General features: G+C 38.2%; 1 protein-coding gene across 2 annotated transcripts in view; it reads right to left on the reverse strand.

Annotated features, from left to right (window-relative positions):
- The window catches only part of LOC101470827 (melanopsin-A), a 33,731-nt gene that overhangs the window by 3,520 nt on the left and 3,426 nt on the right, over positions 1-26,785 (reverse strand). Inside the window, exons 2-10 of one of the 2 annotated variants that reach the window (XM_012920598.5) lie at positions 23,415-23,551; positions 23,144-23,277; positions 17,458-17,661; positions 15,251-15,422; positions 14,856-15,017; positions 14,002-14,109; positions 11,051-11,222; positions 10,767-10,955; positions 5,434-5,505 (exon numbers count right to left, since the gene is read on the reverse strand). In XM_012920598.5, coding sequence (XP_012776052.1) covers positions 5,434-5,505; positions 10,767-10,955; positions 11,051-11,222; positions 14,002-14,109; positions 14,856-15,017; positions 15,251-15,422; positions 17,458-17,661; positions 23,144-23,277; positions 23,415-23,551 — 1,350 coding nt within the window. The remainder of the gene's footprint in view (positions 1-5,433; positions 5,506-10,766; positions 10,956-11,050; positions 11,223-14,001; positions 14,110-14,855; positions 15,018-15,250; positions 15,423-17,457; positions 17,662-23,143; positions 23,278-23,414; positions 23,552-26,785) is intronic. The other variant, XM_004556591.6, reaches the window with a different exon arrangement.

The following is a 26,785-nucleotide window of genomic DNA, read 5'->3' on the forward strand; positions in this document are numbered from 1 at the left end:
CTGTGTGTGTACTGCAGAATTGACAATTGAGTAGACCTGTATGGACTTGTTTTTTTATTCAGTATTATCTGAAGAGCGCGACGGGGCTCATAAACTCATCGGGAAAGTGTTTTCAGAAAATAGGGCAGTTTACCCACAGGGGTATATTCACACACAAAAGGTAATTATGGAGTCCCACAGGGTTCTATGTGAGGATCAGTTCTGTTTGCATTCTAAATGATTATCTGCAGTGTCATTCAAAGGAATTACAATGCAGATGTAACCCAGCTTTATCTATCCATGAACTCAGAAAACACACACTAATTAGTTAAACTGTTTCAGAGACCTCTAATGGCCTCAAATTTCCTGCTTTTAAATTCAGATGAAACAAAGGTTATTGCACTTGGCCCTAAAAAACTTGGAGATATCATGTCTAACCAGATACTTGTTCTGGCATTACCTTGGGCTCCAGTAACATAGTAAGGAAAAACTAGTTCATGAATTTGTTGCTGCTAGGCTGGACTACTGTAATCCGTTATTATCCGGCTGTGCTGAAAAACTCCCTGAAAACTCCCTGAAAAGCCTTCAGTTGATCAAAACTGCTGCAGGGACAGGAAAGAGAGAGGTCATTTCACCCACATTGTCTTGTCTTCACTGACTCCCTATTGCATCCAGAATGTATTTTAAAGTCCTTCTCCTCGTATAAAAGGTCTTGAATAATCAGGCTCCATCTTATCTTAAAGACCTCATTGTATCACATCACCCCAATAGAGCACTTTGCTCCCAGACTACTGGCTTTTTTTGTGATTCCTAGGGCATTTAAAAGTAGAATATGAGGCATAGCCTTCAGCTTTCAGTTCACTCTTTGGATTCAGGAGACAAAAAGCCTCTCTACTTTTAAGATTAGTTTTAAAACTTTGATTTTTGATATAGCTTATAGTTAGAACTGGATCAGGTAACCCTTAATCTTCACTCAGTTATGCTGCATTAGGCTTTGGCTGCTGGGAACTTTCCAGAGTGTTTCTTCTTCCTCCAATTTTTTTGTTTTCTATGTGTTTATACCCCTCTGTGCATTTTCACAGCATATCTTTTGTTCTGTCTTCCTCTCCTCACCCCTAAAAGGGTCGTGGCAGATTGTTGTCCACCCTTGAGTCTGCTGGAGGTTTATTTCTTTTAAAAGTGAGTATTTCTTTCCCACTGTCACCAAGTGCTTTAGCATAAGGGTTTGTTTGATTCTTAGGAGTTTCTCAGTATTACTGTAGGGTCTTTGCCTGACAATATAAAGTGCCTTGAAGTAAATGAATTGAATCGAGCATTTATATTCCTCATAGTAGTAGTATTTTTTTCTTTTTTCACTTTCTCTACTGTATCCATAAAATTTGGTAATGGTTAAATGGATACAAAATTAGCAGGATTTTGGAGGAACAAGTCAGTCTATTTTTACTTTCACTTTGATAGGATAGATATGATTCAGGGGAAAAAAAGTTGTTACATTGTCCAAATGCAGTATAAATGCCAAAGGGTACCTTACTTTTGACCAAATAGCTGTATTGGACACCTACAACATGAGAAAGAGCTAAATACACTCAAATTACACCACATGTAACAAGTAAATCATTTTAGACATTTTATATACTTTATGTTGTAAAGTTGCCATTAAAAATTTCTCTGTGAATGTAATTCAGTAACTTGTTCAAACTCAGGTTGTTCTTGGCAATATTTTTTCATCTTCATCTTTATGAACCACAAGTGCTAATAATATGAAAATATGACTTATTTTTATGTTATATTCTAATTATAGGTTTGGGTGTGGATAGTGAGAGAAAGGTTGACAAGAAGCACCCTTCATGCCTTTGATATTCTACAAGGTTCGATTAATAAAGCAGCGTCATAGCAGCAGGAAATGAATTAACCATGAATGGACAGAAAGCACGGCTAATTAGATCTCCTAGACTCGGCAAAAGAAAACATTTCTAAAGATATTTGCCAATCATTTTAAATTACTGTCCTCTTATTTTAAGTTATTGGCCTATTCAGCTACACAGTCAGCCTAAAACTAAACCTAAAAAAAAATTAGTGCAGACAATTGGGAAAGACTGATAGAAAATATTATTTAAATGTTAAAGTGGTGACAAAAAATCAAACTATTGCCAACAAACCTTCTTCTCTGCACATATTTTGACTCATTATAGCAGGAAAAACACAAGTGGTGCTATGTTAACGATAACACTGTTCTATTAAGTCAGACTCTCATCAGTGAACCACTATGTACCATTACCATCCCCTTATTTAGCTCATCTAAATGGAATACAGCTATCATTAACGGCATTGATTATCCTTACAGTTTTCCTCCTTTTCCATATAATTTACAAACGTGCTGTGAAAAAATACCCTAGTCTATATCATACCTGTGTAAACCAGCAATTTTCCAATGCATAGATCATAAATGTTAAAATATGTAAATATCTTAAAAAATCCATAAACACAGCAAATACAATGATTTGCATTTATTGGAAAGAAAAGTAGCTCTGTTTTATGTACACCAAATATCATTCCTTTTAAGTAACCAAAAACTAATTATTACATTGATGCACAGTTATGCAGAATTTAGCAATGTTTCCTTTTCATCCCAGTGGGATTTGAACGTCCAGCTGGGTTAAAGATTTCCTGTGTTATCTGCCAAGCAGGAGGTTGCACATCCACCAGTGCCTGAGTGGGTTTTCCCCCACAAACCAAAGACGTGGATGTTAGGTAACTTGTTGATGTCTCTCTGATAGAGTGACGTACTGTTTTCCTCCTCTTTACCAGCCTCAGCTTCAGCCTCAGCTCCAGTCTCAGTTTGACACAAGCTGGATAAGAGATCGATGGATGGACCATTAGAGTTATTTTGGTGATCACATGACCATGAGCTTAACATAACACAGTCATCCACAATCTTTGTACCAAAATATGCCATTTGCTTTCAGCTAGTCTACACTGTAACTACAGTGAAATTAGGACACAACTGCCCCTCTGCATTGTTAACTGAAACACTGGCCACGATTTACTTTTTCAAAGCCTGATTCAAAGTATTCCGATTCCTGGATTTCTGTGAATAGAGCATTCATTCTCATTACAAAATGAGCAGAGGTTAATGGAAATAGACTGACATTTAGTCTTACTGACCTGCCAGAGGTCTTTGGAGTGCAATGCACATTTACCCACACAGACAGGACTTTGGTCTACCCACTTGATCTACTTTACATCCATAGCCAATTTAGAATCACCAATTAACCCAACTGACCAAAGCACGAAAAAGCCCCAGCCAGCCAGGAAATTACTAGAACCTTTTTGATGCAAAGACACAGCCCAAGAGAGAAGCTGAAATTAGAGGCAGAGCGATACCTCCTAATTAGGCAGTGAGCTTTTCACTTTAAGGAACCTTAATAACCTTTGTTGTAAACAGTAAATGAACTGGTTCTTATAAAGTGCTTTGCTACTCGGCTTGAAAAAAATCAAAGCACTTTAGACAAAATGCCTCATAATTGTTTCTATCGGCCACTTTCACACACAGTTGCTGATCTTGTTCAGAGTTCAGATCTTGCCCAAGCATACTTAAGCATGCACACTGATGTTGTGCATAATGCGTCTCTTGTCCTCCGCCCTCATTACTGCAGAGTTGGCTTAAATGGTGAAGGTTACTTGTTGAGAGGTCAGGCTAAAACACAAAGCGTTCTTGATTTTCTTAAAACTTAAAAAAAAAATTAAATCAAAGTTATTGAGCAAGAAGTGGCTTCTCATTCAACAGCAACAAATACTGAAAACTCCTTGAACAAGGTTAAGTTGTGCATAAACACTGGCACTGGCAGGAATGTCATTTTATGGTTTAATCTGTGTATATTCATACATTCAAACAATGTTAAGTGAAATACTGTTATGCTGAAGTAACTTAATATGAACAGAAAAATACATCTGCTGCAACAAATCTAGTCAGCCCCACGATGAAAAAGAAAATTTAAAACCATTACTTCTTCTGTAGGAATTAGGAAAGTAAGTGTCAGTCAGGCGCTGTTAATCAGTTGTACACAACTAATTGATCATCAGTGTGAACACCTCTATAGCAGCTGAAGTTTTAGCAGTTTGCATGTCTGGAACATTCAGACCAGTGGATACGCAATTCAATGCTCAGAGAAAGATCATCTCAGACTCAGACTCAGACTCAGTTAGCATGTAAAATGTTCAAGTTCATAACAGTACAATTAGAAAGACTGAAAAAGTATGTCTTGTTTGGAAGAACTGCCAAAAGTAATATCTTTTCTCTAGAAAGAAGGCAGCACAGCCCAATCAAAGTCCAGAACTTAAAACGATTGAAATGTTGTGGCAGGACATTAAGAGATCTGTGGATGAATGCCCACAAACCTCAATGAACTAAAGCAATGCTGGAAAGAAGAGGGGGCCAAAATTCCTCCACAACAATGTGAAAAACCGAATTACTAATACAAAATAATGATTACTTCAAGTTATTGCTGCTAATGGTGATTGCACCGGCTACTGAATCATGTAGTGAAAAGTTTACAAGCAGACAAAAGAAAACTGTACATTTACTAATCACCGTACTGAACTGCTGAATGCCAGTCTGACAGATCACCAGACCATCACAGCAACAACACAGAGACTGTTAATTCACATTCAAATCCATACCTACAGCCTAGAACCTCAATTAACCTAACATGGGAAAAAACAATCCAGGCACAGGGAAACATGCAGCACTGTTATGCATTTTCAGCTTATAAGTACTTGTGCTTGTAACAACATACAGACTTAATCTGATGAAAGCAACTGATGTGTTGACTGGATCCTTTTCCCATTGATAGCCACTGATCTAATCTGACATCAAATACAAACACAATAATGATTTCCAGGAGCACAAAAGAGTATGAAAGCAGTCCAAAGCCATGATACACAAAAACATCCTGACTGTGTCTTGTCCTTGTTGCAGCAACATGAAAAGCTAATGTGATGTAAGAGGAAAGGAATCTTGGTAAAGTGAAATAATTTAGCAGAGTATGTATCAAGATTTTTCAATATAATGTGGAACATGTTTAATAAAAAACATGAAGATTGCTTTTTTTGTTATGTTGGCAGGAATCCACTGCCCTGAGAATGTGCTTCATACTGTAGTACTTTAGTTTGAAGTTTGTGATAAACCAAATTAATAGCTGGACCAAACCATAATGGACGGAAGTACACATGCTAGAAAAAACAACATTAAAAAATAAAGGTGAACTAATGATTTGTACTATATGATGTTCTTACAGTTATTCTGAGAGGATGGATAAAGACAATTTCTAGAAGTTTTTGGATCATGGAGGTTGTTTAAATATGTTTAATGTACACAGATACTATTTATTAGTAGAAAAAAACTATTTACTACATGTGTGGCAAAAAGAAAAAGGGTTATCGGTGGATTCTTACAGAAGCTGGCAGATTGCTGGTTGGCTGCAGACTGATGTCCGACATGGAGATGCCTTCAGGTTCTGTCAGAGCCTGAAGAGTGTGCACATAAACACAGCCATTTATTATCAGTTATACTCACAACAGCTTTTGTGCTATTTGGGCCTTCAGGTAACTTTTACTGAATGCAGACCCGCCCCAAAAAAGCAGGAAAACATGAGGATCGGTCCCTCTCAAATCAGCAAATTATTAGAACGTCTTCTAATTAAGCAGCCCCAATTGCATAAAAAAAGTTTTAAAGTCGGTCTAAATATGGGTATATAAAACCAGAATTGCAAATATTCAAACCACTGGTAAAAATATATTTTAAAAATGGTCAGACAACCCACTTTCAGACCATTTTTTTTGCACTCAGAAAATGAATAACACAAAAACGATCACAGATAAATTCCTAAAATTTTCACTGGTCTTTCTTGCCATGAATATTGAATCAGGATCTGTAATTTGAGACAGATACATAAAATAATCTACAAGTATTAGCTCATTAAAATATGAACAAAAAGGCCATCACTCCTACAATTTAACATATTTGTGCACACACACTAAACTATTATTCTTATTTAGAATTTCTGAATATTCGTCTTTATAACATGTGAAAACGTTATATTTCACAACAATGCAAAAAAGAAACTCATAATTTCTTTTTTTTTTTTAAGTTTGGATATATATAATGATTGCTATGAAATTTTAATACATTTTATATATCTATAAATATATGTCTATATCTATATCTATATATATATCTATATATATCTATATATATAGATATCTATATATATCTATCTATCTATATATTTATTTTTTTTTTTTTATTGCCCTTTGAAATCTGAATCAGTGTGTCATCAGAATGTCTCAAAAATTATTAAAAACCCTGTAATTTTCAATGCTCTTTCTCACCATCAAAATTAATCCACATCTTTAATTTGAGCTGGATGCTCATGATGTCTCAGTAAAACAGCAGGTTGGCTAGCTCAATAGGAAAATGGAAGAAACAATTCAGTCTTTATACTTATCTGTTCAAAGTAGTCTTTTACTTAAATTTTATTATGTTGACTGATGCTAGGCTAAATAACAGGACCTTGTTTAATTCAGTGCAGTTTAACAGCACAACAAACTATATCAACAAAAATAATCGTACAGTTAAAATGCCAGCCCTCTTAAACACTCTCATAAATTGAAATTGACAGTCATGATGACTGTGTATAGGTAACAGTGTGTGAGTGTATATGTCATGTAAACATGTATACAAACTACTGACTAAAGATGGAGGTAGCAGTCAGGGGCTTTCTTCCACTGCCAACAAGTGCAGTACTTTTAAACACGGGGCCGCATCATGCAAACTGTGGATTAAGTCTGAAAGTCCCAGATTACTGGATTAGTGTTTGCACCCTCTGTATCAGAGTCCTCAGTGAACCTGACCTGCGTGGCGGTTTGCCTGCATGTGTGTGTTTGCATCATGCATACATGTGGATTGCTTGTATTATTTTTATTCCTGTGAACTAAGATGATTAGAGGGAGACGGAAATGCTCCATATACTGCATGTCCCACATAAAAAGACCTGTTGCTATCACTGGCCTGTCAACAGCATGAGGCTTTTTTTCAGGTTTTTATGAAACAAATAAAATGTCTGGGCGACACTTGACACAAGAATGTGAGATGATACTGAGGAATTATTCAGAACAAGCTGTTAAATAATAAATTGTTGTTAATTAGCTTCTGAACATGTCAGAATTGAGAGGTTTATAATTTTTTTCCTACACCAGCCAATGAGCCATTAATTTCTAAACACTAAACATTAATTTATTTTAATTAAAAATGGTTTAAAATGGTTTATGAGTTAAAATATAGATTTTCATGATGATTCAATTACATGGTGGTTTCAGTTGCAACACTGGGTAACACAGGACAATGGAAGCTCTCAGTTTAAGGTGGTGAGTGCATTAAGAGTGATCAATCATAAAAAGATCAGTTGGCTTCTGCCACTTAGTTGCCAAAAGCTAGAGCAATCGCTGACAGCTGGTGTGGATGGCCTCCAGTACCAGAAACTATTACACACCTGGTAACTTCTGTGTACGCTGGGTTTCTTAGTTTGTGAACACTACCATGCAAAATTATCTACTCGTGTTCAAATTTTATTGGACAAATTTTATGACATTACTCTAACATCCTAAACAACATAAATGCAAATTAAACACATGTGTGACGCTTGAAGGGGCTGATAAAGTGACTAAGTCGATAAAGCTTAAATTATAGATGTGATATGAATGAAAACTAATGCTGGGTTTATTTTTAAGATACTCGACAGCCAATTTCACTTGCTGCCAGCAACTTCTGTCATTTTTAGTTAGGTCACAGCCAGCTAAAAATGACAAAATGCCATTGCAAGCTGATCTTCACTAATAAAAGACAGAGAGGGGGGGGGGGGGGGGGGGGGAGAAAGGCTTACAGAACTGTGATTGTCTGGTGGGGAGGCTCAGGCATTTAGTATTTGAGGTCACATGTGGGTTAGCACAAATTACTCATAAACTGTGGATTTTGAGCTGTCTGTCAAAGGATGTGTGAATGGCATTGTGAGGGCCGCTTTATGCTGTCTGTCCACATCAGAAATCCAAAGTGTTTATAGACGTTCTAGGCTGACATGTTCAAAGGCACAGAGAAAAGCAGGGTTTTATAGAGAGGAGGAGATGCAATAGTTTTTGAAAATGGTCCATTCCCAGTTCTGCAATCGTTCACGTGACAAAGGCATCAACATTTGACTCCTTTCATGCCTTCCCACAGTTATGTTGTTCCCTAGTTTGAATTAGAGTATAAAACCAATATGATGACAATACAAGTATTCCCCCATGTACAAGAGAGATGGACATCTAACAAATGAAGGGTGTGTTGAGAAGATAGTAGGGGTGCTTCGAGGATGGAGGAAAGATGCAGAGGATTAATAATGTACTAGTGACAATCTTCCAAAATAAAGGTGATAGGACCAGAAGGGAAAGGATTAGAAATGGGTATGTCAGAGGAAGTTAGAGTTAGAGATGGTTTGGACATGTGCAGAGGAGGGATCGTGGATATATTGGGCAAAGAATGTTGAAGATGGAGCTCTCCAGCAGCAGAGGAAGTGGAAGACCACAGAGAAGATTCATGGATGCAGTGAAGGTAGGGTTAACAGGGATATGACAGGATGGAAGCAGACGGTCCGCTGTGGTGACCCCTAAAGGAAGCAGCAAATAAATAAAAAGGCGAAGAAGAAGAAGAAGAGGATGCTAGGCATGTTCCACTTCTTTAAACCATGGTGGTATAACTGAGTCGTGACCTGGTGGTTGTTTATGCTCCTTGACAGTTTATTACTCTCAAACAGATCGACTTACAGTATGTAACTATGACAACCACATGGATTGACCCACAGGTGACTTCCAGCCTTTGAATCAATAAATACATTGATGGAGGTTAAACTTTTGGATAAAACTTTCCTTTGAGTTCTTTATGTGCTGTAAACTGTGAGAGTTTATAGTCCATTTAACAGCCTATTTGTTAGAAATTTGCCTGCACTGTGAACTCTTACAACTGTTCATTTACTGAGTTTTGCAATTAAAAGTGGCACTTTGTGGGGTGCTAATTTAGCTCACTGGCTTGAACAAGCGACCCATATGCCCAGGTTTGAATCCGCTCCAATGACACCCACTGTTTATCTTCCCCTGTTCTCTATCCTCAATGTCGCTGGCTTCTCCCTCACTGTCTAAAAAACAAACTTTATGTGGGTTTACATTCACTTTCACTTGGCTGTTTACACCATATGTCCCTCAGTGGAGAAACTGTGAGTTACATTTTTGTCACTAGTGATAGAGTAATAATGCAGAGTTGTAGACATCAATACATGCTGATTCCAACATGACACTCTTTTCTTCATTTTACTGTATTTCTGATGGCAGAGTTTATATGCAGGTTGATTTTAAAGTAGCTGTGATCACAATAAAGTTCCAGACATGAAGATTTCAGACTGAGACAGTTCGCAAATGTCAGCTTCAGAGAGTCATTTAAAAGCAATAGCAGTCCGTGAGGTACTTGTTCTTTATGAAATTCTTTCTGTGGTTTGAATTTGTTTTAAAAAGTCAAATAAGCTGTTCCCATTGGTAACCAGACAATATGAGTGATACTGAAATGCAAAGTCAAACCAGCAAGATCAGCGTTATTTTCTGGCACCACAGAAACACAATTACACAGTCCCTGGTCATAACATTGAGTTAGCCTGGATTTTAAGTGGACTCCCATCAATATGTCCTCTTTAAGTTATATGCAATTAAACAATGATGACATCGACGATGTCTCGAGCTCCCAAACAACAATTTAAGAGGATTTAGATCAGCTTTGATGGACAAACAAGAAGCAAAACCTTCCATCAAAAGTATCATGAAAATATTATAAGAAATGATCGCCTGAGTCCTATTTCACCCCTTTTTAACTCTATACTTCAGAAATATACTTAGAAATACCATATGGTGTAAAAATAAATCTTTGGGTTTACTATATAGTAAATATATTCTATGTGTGCTGTCAAAAAATCCAGCGACTCTGCCAATAGAAAGAAAAACACTTTATCTGTTTTAAATTTGAAAAAGTTATCACCTCCGATTCAAGACTACCAGCACAAGCTTAACCGCAGTTTCACAGCAGACCTCAAATTTGCACAGAAAGTAAACTCTGTCCTCGAGAAACAACTTTTACATCAGAGTTCTGGTGATTAGAGCTGTGTCCAAACAGTTGTGTCAGTGAACGAGTTTGTTACGTCTGAACCAATAACAGGGACATCTGGTCACAAGCAAGCACAGAAGCAGTTAAACTGTCATTCGACGGGTTGTGTGCTATGAATTCATCTGCAAGGGAAAGACTTTCAGTGCAGTTTTACTTAGAGGGAATATTCAATACAAAGTACCTCAACAGTGGTGTTGTGTCAGCCGGCCATTGTACACCCATTCAAAATGCATCAAAACTTCTTTCTACTTCTTTCAGGAGCCAAACATAATTTGCAATGACTCCCTACCTTACTCTACAGATTTTACCTTGTGCAACTCTCTTCCCCAAAATAAACACAGGCTGAAGGCTTTTAATACAATGAAGGACACTGTGCAGGTGATCAGAAAGAGACTTCCACTTATTGAGCACTGAAAGGTTTTTTCAAAGTGAACAAGGAGATGAGAATGAAGGGGAGACAAAGCTAATTAAAATCAAGTAGACTGGAATCATGGAACTTTTTGTCGTGTTAGCAGCAATACCTTTACACAAGTGAGGCTTTTATACTCACAGTGATTGGTGACAGGTGACATATTGCTGGATCAGTGGCGTTGTGAGCAGAGGTTCTCTCGTACTCTGTGTTATACCCTCTCACCTTTGACCTCTGGCTAGCGTGACGCACCTGTTTGGCATCACCGGACAAGTGACGACTAACAGGAGTTCGTGAAGAGTAGTCTTCCTCCGTGTCTGAGAACTGGGCCTGAGATGGAAAAGGACTGAAATCAGCAATCCATATTTTAAACCTTTGTACAAGGACATAAAATACAAAACATATTAAATATGAGCCACACTCACTGATTCACTCTCAGACTGGGAAGAGTTGTGAGTCCTGCTGGGGCCTTTGAACTCTGACTGGCTGGTGAGGGTTGATCGGCGGATGGACTGGAAGCTGCTGCTGCTGAAACGGTCTCTGCTCTTCATACACAGCAATACCCCGAGGTAAGGAACGTACCTGCTGATTGCTGACCTGAACGAGACAGAGAAATTTTCCAATCCATAATTGCTTTTTTTTTTAATTACATGATAGTGAAGTGTGGGGCTGCATGACATCCTTACAAGCTGGAGCTGAATTAGACAAATGTCAGCTTTTAATTAGGATGTTAAAAAGTTATCAAGATGAGAATACCACAAAAAATAAAGTAGTCATGAGGCTTGGCTCCTTAAAGTTTGGTAAATGGTAAATGAACTAGATATATATACAGTATAGTGCTATTCTACACTATACAAGTTTGATTAATGCTGTGCATTTAAGGGGTTGTGGTACAACTACCAAGACTGCCCATGTTGTCACTGTAGTCAGTTTTTTCCTTTATTTCAGTGTACTGCTCTTTTACTACTATTTAATTATTGCCTTACTAATGCATTTACTACTATTCAGTTTCTAGTTGCTTCGGTGATTCATGTAACAACACAAAACAAAACCAAATAAGCTATTTTCAGCCTTATTCACTTGGGGGTGAGGGGTGGGGTAGGGTTGTTAGCAGGTAGCTTGGCATGTTTGATGTGGTTTCACCTGGAATTCTCTCCCTGATAAAACCTGAAAGGGATTTTTGTCTCCTCTGGAACCTTTTGATTGTTAAGCGAATGTGCCAACTACCACACAAAAGCAGGATCAAATAATAAACAGTAGTAATAAAATAATGATAATAAATTATAAAGTAGGTTGAGGCTGATGTTCACCCAGCACTTTGTAGTGTCTTTAAAATCAACACGAATTGGCTCCGTTGCTAAGGTGCAGAATGAATCCCCATGTAAGGATTAGCTTTAAAATAATAATTTGATAAGGAGCAAAGTTATGATAAAATGGAGATGATGAGTACTTTAAGGGGAGACAGGATCATAGTGTCTGCTCAGATCAAGTTTGCTTGAACTTACACTCACTAGTGCGTAGGCATGTTCATGGTAAGCATGGCAACAATTTTAGGGGCAGCTGTAAATCAGGAGGTAGTGCAGGTCATCTACTAATTGGAAAGTTAGTAATTCCAAAAGTTCCAAAATACAAGGATATTTGCTGCCAAATGTCCTCGTACTACTGCCAAAAACAAAAGTAAGCGCATTGTGTACATGAAAGTATAGCCTGCTAATGAATATTATCAGAATTTTTCCCCAGTTGAATATTTAAATAAATTTTTACAAAAGTGAAGTCATTTGCATTCTTTTTCATTGTTCATTTCTTGTACAGATTTTGAATTTCTGCTTTTACCATCCCACAAATCAGAAAATATGGTCAAAAGTCTGAAAAATAGGATTGGAACTGAAATGTTCTACAGAGTAACATATATCTAAATCCCTCCAAATTGTTATTGCATCGGACTTTCTTGTGGGATCGGTGTGTATGTGTGTGTGTGTGTGTGTGAGTGTCATGTGTTGCAGGAGGTTGCAGGAGGTGCCGAACACATGGCCAGTGTTCATGGCCAGACTTGTAGCTTGTTCGCAATTTTTTTTATATTAGAATGTGATTAAAGAAGTGCAAAGGAGTCACTGGGAGTGTCATGCGCCTCTGTGCGATGGCACATTTACCCTCTGGTTATTGTATTTGATCATCTTTATTAACCTGCTTTCTAGCACTCTCTGTTTTATGCAGAGTAGTGATTAGCTATGAAGACTCATCTGCTTGCATATGAAGTCAGGATGGTTGGAGTGCCTCTCTCTCTGGTCTGACATTGGCCTCCTTTGACTTCAGCTGCTTAGTAAACGTTCAATATTCTACTGAGTTGAATGTTGTGGGTTGTCTTGTTTTCCGTTTTAATTTCATTAGTTTGGTTTATTAACACAAGTTTAGATAAGGCGATTTAATCGAATCACACACTGGGTGGGTGGCCTTCAACCTTCTTTTGTTTGTTTGTTTCTGGCGCTCCAATCTCCTTTATTTGTCTTTTTTAATGTTTGTTTTTTGTATTCTTCAAAATTCTTTGAACTGTAGGAACTTTGTGACATCGTATATGCTGGGCTCCTGAGAGATTTGTAGATTTTTGGGGGCTGACCTCTCACACCCCAAGCTAAAATTATACCCTTTTAAAATAATTAAAGAACAATGAAACCTTATTCTGATATAATGTAAACCACACATGTTAATCATTCTGTGGTTGTGCCATCGGTTAAAGTATCAACTACTGAGCAACATCTTTGCTAAAACTCCAAAAATAATCTCCCTTTCTAATCAGAGCTGATCAGATGTAACTGACTATAGACCAAGGAAACACATCCCAGCCATTTATATGGGTGACGATGACAAACCTGGCAACATAGTATCAATTATGCACACATGCAGAGAGAGCAATACCAAATTTGACACACTCTCAAACCAAATAAGATGAAATATTTACTTGGAGAGATAACTAACATGAGCATGGAAGCAGCTAAATTTGTTCTTTAAAAAAGTCTGAGCCGGGGGGGGGGGGGGGGGGGGGGGGGGACGGGACACAGAGACAACATGAACCTTTACTAAAATACTTCAAAATGATTATTTTGTATCTTTTCTTTACTTTCTCTGTATACCAATTATACTTCTCTGTCACACTGCTTTATTATTCCTTTTTGTAGCTTGATGTTTTCTTTCTTTTCTTACATTCTTACTGTGGTGTGCCATTGTGTACATACTGAAGCTGCAAAAAGTTTTTTGCTTTTATGTCCTTAATTATTACTCTGACACCTTGTGTAACGTCTGCTTCTTCACCGCTGTTGTGTGCGAGGAGATTGAGAAAGAACACCATTATTTTTTAACTGTTACTGCAGCTACATCCTACCTGTATTTAGGATGTGTTATGGCGTATATGATGGGGTTGTGGATAGCTGATGCTTTGGCAATCACAGCAGGAACAGAGTTCATATAAGGAGTTAACAAGTCTGCATACCTGAGAGAGAGAGAGGGAGAGAGAGATGAGACAGATGGTGGCAGGAAGAAAAATGAGACAAGGAAATGAGACACATTTGTGTGACAAGGGCATGGGTGGGCGTGTGTTGTCTTGTGCAGAATTAGTGCAGAGACACAGGACCGGGACACAAAGTTGGGCTTGCATTTAGTGCTCAATTCATCCCTCACTTCACCCCAACATTTTCTTAACTGCTTGTTCAGCCAGGGTCACGGTGGGCTGGAGGCTATACTTCAGGTGACACTGGGACAATGATGGGGTACTTCTTGGACAGGCAGCACAGTCCATCGCAAAAGAACAGGCAGCAGGTAGTTGTGTCACTGTCCACCTGATCAATCCAGTATGCAGCCTTTCCTAGTTTCTTATTGGTCTACCAAGTATTGAGAGAAATATGGTGGTTTGGAACAAATCTACTTAAAAAAACAAAGGTTTGGTTCTGTCATGCATGTGTATTGATGAATACTCTGTTCTAGGTAATCCATCACGGGAGTTCACTTCCTACAGGAATATTGACAGTCTTGTTACGACTAAAACCACGCAGCCATAGATAAATAGCTTTTGGCTGAAACAGCTTTAATGGCATCTTCAATCATAAACTCAGTACTTTATTGTGAGTAAAGTGTTCAACTTTGGGGTTTTTTCGTCCTAATGGAGAATTTTAGACGTCACTGGACTGTGAAAAAAGATGTCTCTTTAGCAGACACTGACACACACACTTGTGCACGTACCCAGCAAATGCAGTGAGGGCTGTGCAGGAATAAGGGGCCCAGGAGATGACAAACAGGAGGATGACGATGAGTGCAATTTTAGCCATCTTCCATTCGCTCCTCATTTTATGGAACCTCTTTGCAGAGTCTCTGGTCCCCTCGCAGTTGATCTTTGTTATTGCCCTGTGATGCACAGACATGCCCACCACCAGTAAAAATAGTTATCGAAAGCCGTCGTCTATAATAAATAATATAAATTGTAATTTTACTGTGATAACAGACCCTCGTTTGTAATTCATTTTTATGGCTAACTTGTTGATATTCACACAGCTGTGGGAGTGTGTCACAGGAGGAGACCTTCGAGAATAATAGCCATAAATGGTGTTGATGTTCGTGTGTGCATGAACAGTACCAACCGCGTTGTGTGTCGAATGGCTCTGAAGATACAGCAATAGCAGAAAATGATGACAAAGAGAGGGATGAAGAAGACAAAGGTGAAGAGCAGCATGGTGTAGGAGCGGACGGAAGGGGTGAACGTCATGTAGTCCCAGGAACAAGACGTCATCAGACCCTCCGGGACGTAGGCACCTTTGGGAGGACATAAACTCTTTTGGTCATTTTCCACATCATTAAATCTGACATTTCTCTCCTGCCTCTTTGCTCCTGAAAAGTCTTTGACTTCATACTTCTGCATTTTGAACATGTTTGTGCCTACTACTTCAATAAAGGGCTGCCGGTAGAGTATGTGAGTCTTGTATGAATGGAGTTTACTATATGGCCAACCTTTTAACACATTGATTTATTTTGTCTATTCAGTGGACAGAAAAATGGAAGAAAACACTGTTTTATATAAGATGTATGGAAGGAAATCCATCCTATAACTGCTAAACACCTAAACAACCTTGAAGACAATGAATGAAAGAGCCAATAGCCTTTGGAAATACAGGTAACAAAGCATAAATAGGGAATACAGAATTAAGCTGCATTACTGGTTTGTACTGTTTATGTAATTTATCCTCTCTCACTGTATTTTATTGGAGTCACTGAGATATTTCTTTGAAATCCTGAAGAGGTTTTTTTTGCCATTGTTTGTGGGGCTTTCCATTGATTGTCACTCCCTGAGACTAGACTTGAATTTGTAAAATGACCACAGCTTCTTAAGAATGCATAACATACCAATGGAAAATCAATTAAGAGCCTTGCCATGGTATACACACTCCCTGGTGGTGGTGGCACTGGATAAAGAATGAGTCAATGCACATTCAAGTCAAACACATCTCCCCTGTGGTTCCACTGTTTCTGGCACATTGTCCAAAAGCACCTTTATTTTTAATCAATCAGTATTAGTGACACGTTCGAGTTTACTTTTATTTCCAGCCATGGTTATGTTATGGTTAGGCTTAATAAGAAGCCATGTTGTAGATTTTAAGTTAAAACCTTCAACCTTTTCAGAAAAAGCTTGGATTTATTGAGATTAAGAAAAGGGAGAAGGCTTTCAATGGTGCTGCCATGTAACCCATTATGTACTACCACCATGGAGTCCTTTGTGGAGGCGACATCATGCTGTGACAGGCTATGTAAGTGTCTAAATCTTACTATTGTATGCATTTATTTGTTTTTTTTTTTTCTTACCCTACACCTCTATCAATCATAATTGCTAGCTGTATTTTGTTGTCTTAATCAGTCCTCACACACTTTCTGGACAGGCCTAAGCTTAAGTGTCTATGATTTTAATAATGTAGACTTGTTCTTCATGGGTTGCAGCAGTTGCTTTCACAGCTGGAGTTGTACTTTGTGATACTTGAACAAGATGTGGACAGAAATACCCCTCCCCTAAATCAAACACAGTACAGGAAAAGCCAAAAGCTAATATGAGAGCGATGGCTCAAACACAGCTCTGTGGTGGTACACACAGCTTTGCAGACCATTGTCTACATGTTGTAGCTGTTTACTCTCACCAGGTGGCAATGTCACAAGCAACCATACTTCTGCTTGGGATGTTGTTGGGCCTAGCCAGAGAAGTTACATGCAAAGAGTTAAAATAGTGAAACAGCTAAAAACAGTGGAAAGTGTCCACCATCTGTGCCTCTCACGTTGAACTTTTTGTCTTAAATTTTTTCCCCCATTCTTCTCTTGTTTGTATTGAACTCGGCTGTCGCTCCTTTTTCTTGTTATGGTCCACTTTTCAACCAGTCAGCGTTTAACCTTCGCATAGCTTAATCAATGTTAAGGTGTCAGGTCCTTGGAGAACTGCACACAAGCATATTTGCATTGGTAGCATCCCCCTTTGTGTGTACTCTGCAAATGCGAGTACCTTCACAAACAGATGCAAATGTGGTACCATAAAACGTGTGAGGCTGCAGAGCCTCAGTAAAACTGTTCCACTATCATATCCATCAAGTGTTTTAATGATTCACGTGAAATGTTCATTTTTTTCCGTGCTGAAAAGGCAAACCAAGATCTCTTTGAAATAATGCCACACTTTTCATCAGGAAATACAAATGCTGCCATTAGTTAGATCAGTTGGAAATAAGTAGCTAGACAGAGATTCAAAAACTATATCGCTATATCACACTGATAATCATTATTAAACATCCAGGTCACTGAATAAAATTGTACTCACTCCAGCCAAAGAAGGGCGGCAGACTCCAGCCCACTGAATAGAGCCAGGCAACAGCCACAGTGGTGAATGCTTTCTTACGAGACATCACCCCGAGGGAAGCCAGAGGCCTGGTGATCACCACGTACCGGTCCACTGCAATCACCATCAGTGTCATCATACTGCAGATACCGAAGAGAGCTCCACAGAAGGCGTACAGCTCACAACCTCGGTAGGAAATGTCAACATGTGCTCATGTTAATACTGACCACATCTGATTGTATAATCACAAATAATTGTAGTAAAAACTACAGTGATAGCAGACAAAGTGGTTAACTCTCTAACTGCAATGTTTAGTTAGGTTTAGCTTTCTATTCCTAAGGGGAACATTTTTGCTGGTTGACCATTTGAGATCTATGCTTCATAGTCTATACAATTGGACTGTAAGAATTTCTTAGAGTCAAGTGACAAAAACTGCATTCTTCAATTACCACGTGAGGCTTGCTCCCTGTTGAAATTCCCAGCTATTAATAATCCAAAAAGCATGGTACAAGTAGGAAAAGAGCTAAAAGCTCTGCAGCTTCATAACATGTAAAGTGTTCAGTTCCCTTTTTATAAATGTATAGCACCAATTTGCAACAAAAGTTCCTTTACAGTGCTTTATCTTATATAGGCCCTATAGTGAACCCTATGAAGAAGAACTTTGCAACAGTGGGAAGGAACTTCCACATCACAACCTAGCCATGAGGACTGCAAACAGATGTACTCCTCGTGACGGTCTCGAGGCAGAATAAATGGAGAGAGTTGCATCAGGAAGAACATTTGGTATAAAATAATTGCCAAATCAAAAATAGCCATTATCATGCAGGCATTGTTGTGTTAGCAATGACAGACACGAGTGCTGTTGACCGGCAAGGTGCTTGTTGTAACTAGGATACTGCTGAGTAAAGAGAAAGAGGAGACAGCGTGTTTGAAGGCAGGCTGGAGGAAAAAATGAAGAGCACAGGGAAGGTTTTTGGATGTTGTGAAGGAGGACGTACAGAGCGTATGAAGGAATAGGGTGAGATGGAGGCAGGTGATTGATTGGTGATGGAGCAGGTGAAAGATAAGGAATGTCTTAAGGGTCGCTATGACTAACAAGTGGATACCAACACAAGCAGCAGTAGGTAGTAAGGGAACCTCACAAACAGGTGGTTGACATCATGATGGCTATTTCCATCTATTATGTACAGTTTGTTGTCACATGCAGCGTTAGCATGAAATTCATAGTTTTTCGATCCTTTTTTTTTCAATTATCACGGTAAAAAAAGACCCAAAACAGTTTATTTAAATAATTTGATTGGCACTTAATTTCATACATTTCGAAGTATAATGAGATAAATGAGATATGAAATGCTGGAAAAGAGCTCTAGGTTAGCGATTACACTTAACATCATTTGCAGACAAGTGTATGTGGTGAATTAGAAATGAGAGAAAATGTGAGGGAAATAGAAAGCAGGGAGTGTGAAACCTAATGTTTATATAATGAAAAATGTGTCAGAATATTTTAACATGCTGTCTTTTTTTAGAGAGACACATTGTTGGCATATTTACACTTAATGTATCCATGAGGAAATCTAATAGATACACTTGTGGAAATATATTCATGCAGATGACACGCATGACAAACGACAAGCATTCACTCATCATTTCATCAGCTGTTTTTCCTCCAGGCTGTAGTTTTGTAATTACCATTGACCTGTCACACGTCATATAATCACAACATCAAGTCCAAGCATATGACAAACTCTGTGCTGGCTTTGTGATGAAACTCAAACAAATGCAGGCGATTAAGGCAGTTTAATATAGTGTACATCAACACATCTGTGTGTGTGCGTGTGTTCAAAAGCCAAATGCTGAAGCTAATAAATTCCAGACTGGTTCACAATAAACAGTAGATGTTTTCTGAAGAAGAACAATATTTTTAAGTCCTGAGGCATTTTCTGTAACAACAATGCTGAGAGCATAGTGAAGTCCAAATGCTTTATAAGAGGGGAAAAAATTTATGAGATTGTTTTTATGCAAAATGTGGAAATATGCAATAAAAACCGACATTTAAATCTAAAAACAAAATAATAAAAATTGTCATTTGCATATGGTAGATAAGTTAAACTACAACGTCCAGTGAATATCCAGAAGAAGAAAAAGTATGGCATGTGAAAGCATCAGATTCATTAGAACCAAGGTGGACAAATAAATACATTCAACAATTTTAAATGCTGAATAATCTATGATATCTAAAATGTTTTGCAGTGTTTGGAATTTGGCTGGAGCTCATTTAATTATGGCATCTTGTGACACTTTATCTTTATCCATTTTCTTTGTCGCTTCACCAAATAATGTTGCAGGTGTACAGTAGCCAATCCCTGCTGATACTGGGCGATAGCCAAGGAACACCCATCAGTCAATCATAAGGTTTCCACACAGAGAGACAGACAACAATTCACTCTAACAACCAGCCAACAGTCCATCAAATGTAAAACCTGCTTGCTTTGAGTTTCACTTCATTTGCTCTTCTTGTTTTCATTTGATTTTTTTCCCCTAGCAGCTTATTTATATCACAGGATACTCAAATCAAAATATACCATCAGTCACATTTTTCATATTTCTCATATTTAAGCCCCTGGATTCATTCATTCATTCATGTATAAAAACATGTCACAAACACCAGTAAAAGCTATTAAATCGATAACAAGAAACTGAAAAGCCTTGATAGCTGTATAGGATCAGTCTTTGTGAAGCAGTTTTAAACTTCAGGTGATAGCTACATAGCCCTAAACTATAGCGACTCTACACCCACACTTGTGGGTAAATGTGTTAAAAATACCACCCAGTTTGAATGTTATCGATCTATTGACTGACACAAGTAGGTGGTCTCCTACAATCTTGTGAAAAACCAAGAACACCCCATGAATTAGCTGAAACACCTTTAACAGCAATAACTTGAAGTGATTGTTTTCTGTATAACTTTATTAATCTCTCACATCGCTGGTAAGGAATTTTAGCCCGTTTGTTTTCATGGGGTTTGCATTTGTCTATTCACTGCTCTCTTAAGGTTCTGCCACAACACTTCAGTCTGGTTACTGGTGCTGACTGTTAACTGTTATGACCAAACATCATTACTTTGGTATCATCTGTCCAAACAACATTGAAGACTTGTGGTTTGCTTAGTGGCAAACACTCAGCATGTTATCGTGTGCAAGAAATTAAATGTGCTATTGTTTCTAACATTTTGAATGTTGCATTTGAAAGCTTGTCAATAAATGTGTGTCAAATATAAACATACTGGAATAATATGGGTAACTTCAACCTCTGTGGTCTTCTAGTAAATCAAATCAAATCTATGTGACATCATTTCATCAGTGGGGCAGTGTTTGCCTCACAGCAAGCAGGTCCTGGATTTAAATCCAGCAGCTGGCTGGGGTCACATTATCCATGGGCCTGTGTGGGTTCCTCCTGCTTGTTAGACACATTGGTTACTCAGTGTCTGTGTCTCTATCTTAGATCTTTCTTAGTGATAGACTAGTGAGCTGTCCAGGGAGTACCCTGCCTCTCAGCCCAGGATGGGCAGGGTACCACATTGCTACCCTGACAAGCGATTAAGAAAATGAATTAATAGATGACATCATTTCATTGTGTATAATTGTTGCCTGAACTGAAGAAACCAGATGGTCACTAAAGTTTATTCTTTGAGGAAAATCAATGTCCCTGCAATAGACAGACTGACAGATCATCCACCTAACCTCCTAAAACTGCCACTCACAGAATCCCTAGAGCAGAGGTTGGCAACCCATGGCTCTTTAACAGCTAAAGAGCCGCATGCAGCTTGCAAACAACAGATTACAATTCGGGCTAACCCTAACGCTATTAATAAATGTACTCCATGTATTAATTTAACCTCTCCCAATTACATCTGTCATGCATCTGCCCTAAGGCACAACAGAAAAATCCCATTATTAATTAATGTATTGAGATTTTGTTTAAAGGTACAGTGTGTAACATCTTGCCACTAGATGTCAGTACATTACAGATTGCACCCAAAATAAAAACAGCTTTCTTACCTCTCCCAGGTCAAATGCATAATCTTAGCTACTGTGTCTGCTGTGGGACAAACACCTCTAGCCATTGTTCATCTGCAGTGAGTGTAGGTTTTTGGGCCACTGTTTACTTCAGCTATCAATATGTGTTCCGGTATATTTACTTCAGAGGAGACTATAAAACCTTTTGAAAGCAATCTGATATGAGCTGATGTATCAGTGAAGCTCACTTCTGACCAGTGACACCAATCCTGAGATGAGTTGTTGAGTATATTTGACACTGTTAGCCAGCTTTCTTTGAAGTGGATCTAACATTGATGGACTCTGGCTTGCAGCAAATAAACTCTCAATGATGTGAGAATGTAATAAAATTATTTATGTGTTTATCAGATGGAAAATGTAATCTTTGGGACACTCAAGCCTAACATTAGCTTTTATATGTTCTTTAGCTTATAACCAGCTGTTGTTGTTTAGCTGGCTTGTTGTTAGCTTTCTGCTGACAATATGTAATTGCAAAAATATTGAGAACAAATAAGCATGTTCATGCACATTGTCATGTCTTAAAACCCTGATTTAAATTCAAGAGATGAGGCTTAAGCTGACGAGAAAGAGGATGAGGAAGAAGAGAGTGCAATGGTGGGGGAGGAAATAACCGTGATGAGAAAGCGATGATGAAACTATACATGTAAAAATGTCAAAAACTCATATACAGTTTAACAGAGCTATCTGTAATCTTTAAAATAAAATAAACGTATTAAGTGTTCAATGTATGTGCTCGATTCTCTAGCCACATACATAAAACATTATTACCAAAAAATGTCCACCTCACTATATTTAAGATGATGGGGCAATGATTTGGCTTCAACAAACAGGTGCTCACTCATATGTATTTTTAATGGATTCATTTTATTTTATTTTAGAACACATTAGGTTTAATTTTACATGGATATTCTATTCACGTGAAATTATCTTAAAAAATGACTTACTGCACCTTAAAAAAAACACACATAAATTGCAAGACTCACCCGGTTTACTTGCTTTATTTTTTCATTTCATAATCTGAATCTTGTTCTGTCTTTTACAAAGGATAACTGGGTAGGAGGATGGCCAAGGCTAGAATTAAAAAAAAAGGAAGCAAACGCCCCCCTGCAGTAACCACCGCTGAGACTTGAGCTCCAGCTCTGACAGCCATTGGCTGTCTTCATCAAGGTCAGGACACCTCCTGAAGGCACCTCGACTACCAGTGTTTGATCAGTGGAGTGTGTTGCCTCTTTAAAAACCTCTCAATACGACATCTGCTAATGAATGATACCTCCCTCCGAATGCATTCATGTAAAACACGCTATCATCCTGCACATCTGATTATGAGTAACCCTACTGCACAGTGTTTTTTATTTTAAACTGTGACAAAAAAGCAATCATACGGGGTGACAGCTGTGTTTCTGTGTGTGTATCTGTGTGAGAACATTCACTGAACTGTATGTCACAATGAAAAGGTTAAAGTTATAGGTGGAATTCAAAGTGTGCGTGCCTGCACATATAAAAGACTGTTTAAAGTCTGTAAAGTCTGTAAGTGCAACATGTTACGTAATTGAGTTAAAAATGTTAAGCTTTGTATGTGCACAGTGTTGCACCTTTCTTCCCAAAGATCCAGTGTTTGTGCATGCTGTTGATGAAGAAGATGGGCGTCTGCGTGAGACACATGAGGAAGTCTGTGACTGCCAGATTAATAATGAAAATGTTGGATGGTGTCCTCAGGCTTCGGCTCCTGCATACAAACATAAAGCTGTCATGCTTAATGAACTGGGAATAAATAAGTCACAACATATTCTATTATCAGAGAGATATGCAAAAGTAACTGTGGGACATTCATTTAAATCAGTCACATAAGCAGAAAAGAAATACCTGCAAAAAGCATATATGACCAGGAAGTTTCCCAGCAAGCCTGTGATGCCTACAGCAAGGATGACAACACCAATAGTGTAGTGAGCGTGGTCTGGAACATCTACGGTTGGAAATGGGTAGTCTCTGACCATGGAACCCTGCAACAGGACAACAGGAAGCAATTGCTTTTAATTCATGAAAGGACAGTGAAGAATTCAAAATCTAAAGAAAAACTGAAAAAGAAAAGGAAAATAATAATTATTGTAGTAATTGGGATGATTTAAATCTCATTAAATCTTAAATGGAGAGGAATAGAAGCTTGCAGTGGAAAGGAAAACAAAACAAATACTCATGTAAAAAATGGGCTTAAGCTGTTATTCAGCTGTAATTAATATAGACAACTATGTATACAGTAGGTCTTGAGCCACCCCTCATTTAAAAAAAAAAAAATTGCTAGAAAGGAGGAAATGGGCACAAAATGTGCGAAATACATTTTTGGTACGACCACCTACATTTTTAAACACAGGCTGAAATCTTTAAAGTTTTCTTTTCATTTCTTTAAGAAGTCTTCACGAACAGTTGCCAAGGTTACTTGAAGGACAAAGCTCTTCTTTGGATGTTGGCTGCCTTTTGTTCCATTCTCTGTCAAGACGATCCCACAATGCTTCAAAAATGTTTAGGTCGGGGCTCTGAGGTGGCCATGCTTGACTGATAGTGTTCTATTGTGTGTGTGTGTGTATGTGTGTTTCTTTTTCTTTATCCAGGTATGCTTTTACTGCATTGGTAGAAAGTCATTGTCATGTTAAAAAAATGAAGCCACGACACGTCTTTCCAAATCGTATTGCATGGTTGATCAAAATGTTGCTGCACCCTTTTTTTGTTCACAATTACATAGATTTTGACAAAGATCCCCAACACCACTGATTGAAATGCAGCCACACACCATGACAGAGCTTCCAGCGTGTTTTACATATGGCTGCAGACACTCAGTGTACATATTGGCAACAATTTGGACTAAACATCTGTTCAAATTGTTGATTTTTATTGATAAAAAGTCAGTGTTGCCACTATTTTTCAGTCCAGTTCTTATGTAGTTTGGCATATCTCCATCTTTTCTCCTTTTATCTCTTTTAAAGACGGACTGCTTCCCTTTTACTGAAACCATTTCTGGTGAGGCTTCAGTGAACAGTAGATGGATCAGCTGAGGGGCCAGATATCCGCTGTTAAGTCCTTGCTAGATGTTTTTCCTATTTCTTAAGAACGTGACTTTTAGATGCTGTTCACCTGCTGTAGATAGTTTTTTCTTCTTCTTCTTGTTCTTTTGTACTCCACTTCTCTAGCTGCCTTCATTCTTTAAAGACACACTGCACACCATGCTGACATATGCACCAAAAGGGAATTACTTTTCTTGTGCAAAAATACAATTTTATGCCCGTTGAACTGTTACCGTTTGCAGGTTAAGGAACCAAATGCAGACATAGGAGACAGGTGGAATAAACAAAAAGCACACCTTCATTGGTGGATAAAAGTTCAATAATGAAGTCCATAAACACATAAACTCCTATAAATCCAGCAAGAAAAGTGACCCAAAGTAGCACACTGGGAGACTAAACAGATGACTTAACAAAGGACTAAATAAAGGACTAAAGGATGATGTAGTTGTCACACACAAAGAGCCAATCAAGGGAATGAACCACAGCTGAGGGGAAGACACAGGTGCACACAATCAGCACAGTCTCAGGGGAAAATGTGAGACTGAATACAATACACAAGAAAACTAGACAGCAACGTGAAACAGGAAGTGAGTAACAACAATTAAATCAAAAAACTTGGACACAAAGGTAAACTTGACACGGGGGTCCTGCCCTAATTGATATGACTGTTGGGATTCTGTTTTGCTATGATGGGCCATCAGAGTTTAATCAACAAATACCTTAATTGAATTCTGTATATCAATAAATCATGTTCAGTTTCTTCTATTGATCGCTCCTTATTGAACTTTAATATAATCAAGAACTGAAACTAAGAACCTAAAATGGCTGAATCACAGGCCATGACACAAATTACTATATCTTTGCTATTTATGACAGATTCAACCTGATTTTGTGTGTGTGTGTGTGTGTGTGTGTGTGTGTGTGTGTGTGTGTGTGTGTGTGTGTGTGTGCAAAACGTGAGTTAAGTGCCTTTCTTTCTTTCTTAAATAATCCATAGGTCAGTGCTAAATGACTTTAAAAAAATAAAATGTATTCCTCTGAAAATGGTCAGCTACGTGGACTAGACTAAAAATGGGTGGAAAAGCAGTTTTGGTCAAATCCATGATTCAGTTCATGCCAAGGTTGGCTATGATTTGGTCAGTACTAAGTACCTTAACTGATAACATTGCATTTGCACTTATTAGCAGGCAAATTTGTCAGTGCATCTTCAAAACTGGATGCACTTTTAACGAGACGCAATGCTAACATTCAGCAGGGCTGCAGAATTTGTGCAGTTTTGTACAAGAAGCCCTTTTATCTATATTAAAATACATTACATTGAGTCCTAAGGTTTAAAGTCAAATACAAAGAATCAATTTAAAGAAAGTGCCACAAATTTATCCCTAAAAGATGCACTTAGTTATATTCAACCACTTGCCATTTTAAATGAACTGAAATAAACCAAGGTTGGGTTTTGGGGGGTTTTTGTTGTTGGTTTTTTTTACCTCAGAAGAAGAAGTTGCGTGTTAATGAAAGGTTTTCATTTGACAGCACCTTATTTTTTCTGAGACGCTGTTTCACCTGAGAGCACACAGCTCCACTTCAGAATTCATATCAGAAATCCTTACACACCCGCCTGCATGAACACTTCCCTTTTGACTCTCCCTGTGTTTCTTTTAGACAGATGCACACCCACCCACACACATATGCACACGGTCCCCAGAACTAGCTCTGCTGAACTAAATCTTCCTCAGCTGCCCTACCGGTCAACTGGAACACGCATATCTTTTTCATTAATCCTGGATGCCACATTTAAGTGTGCATCTGTTTTTTTCTGCTTATTTGACATCTGTTTCAGCTGTTTTTTGTTTGGTTTTTTGCAGAGTCACAAGCTCTTGTTTTTAAATGGAGGAACAGTAGAGTGAGAAAATTGAGGCACAGTTATGGAGGCTAATGAGTGAAAATGTGGTGGAAAATGAAGTTTGCATGCATGCATGATGCTGTCATGAGGGATGCGTTGGATAACACAGTTCAGTTTTTCTCTGCTGGATCTGCTTCTCCTCCATGGCCACTGATGATTCCCAATTTGCATAATTTCTCACCTTCCTGACTTTTCCTACAAATCTCTCAATCACTCCTTTCTTTCCCTCTGATGTCCTCTGATGTCACCATTCTCCCAGTTTGAGCAGCTTAGGACCA

Source organism: Maylandia zebra, linkage group LG8 (assembly GCF_041146795.1).
Source record: "Maylandia zebra isolate NMK-2024a linkage group LG8, Mzebra_GT3a, whole genome shotgun sequence".
Classification (NCBI taxonomy): Eukaryota; Metazoa; Chordata; class Actinopteri; order Cichliformes; family Cichlidae; genus Maylandia; species Maylandia zebra.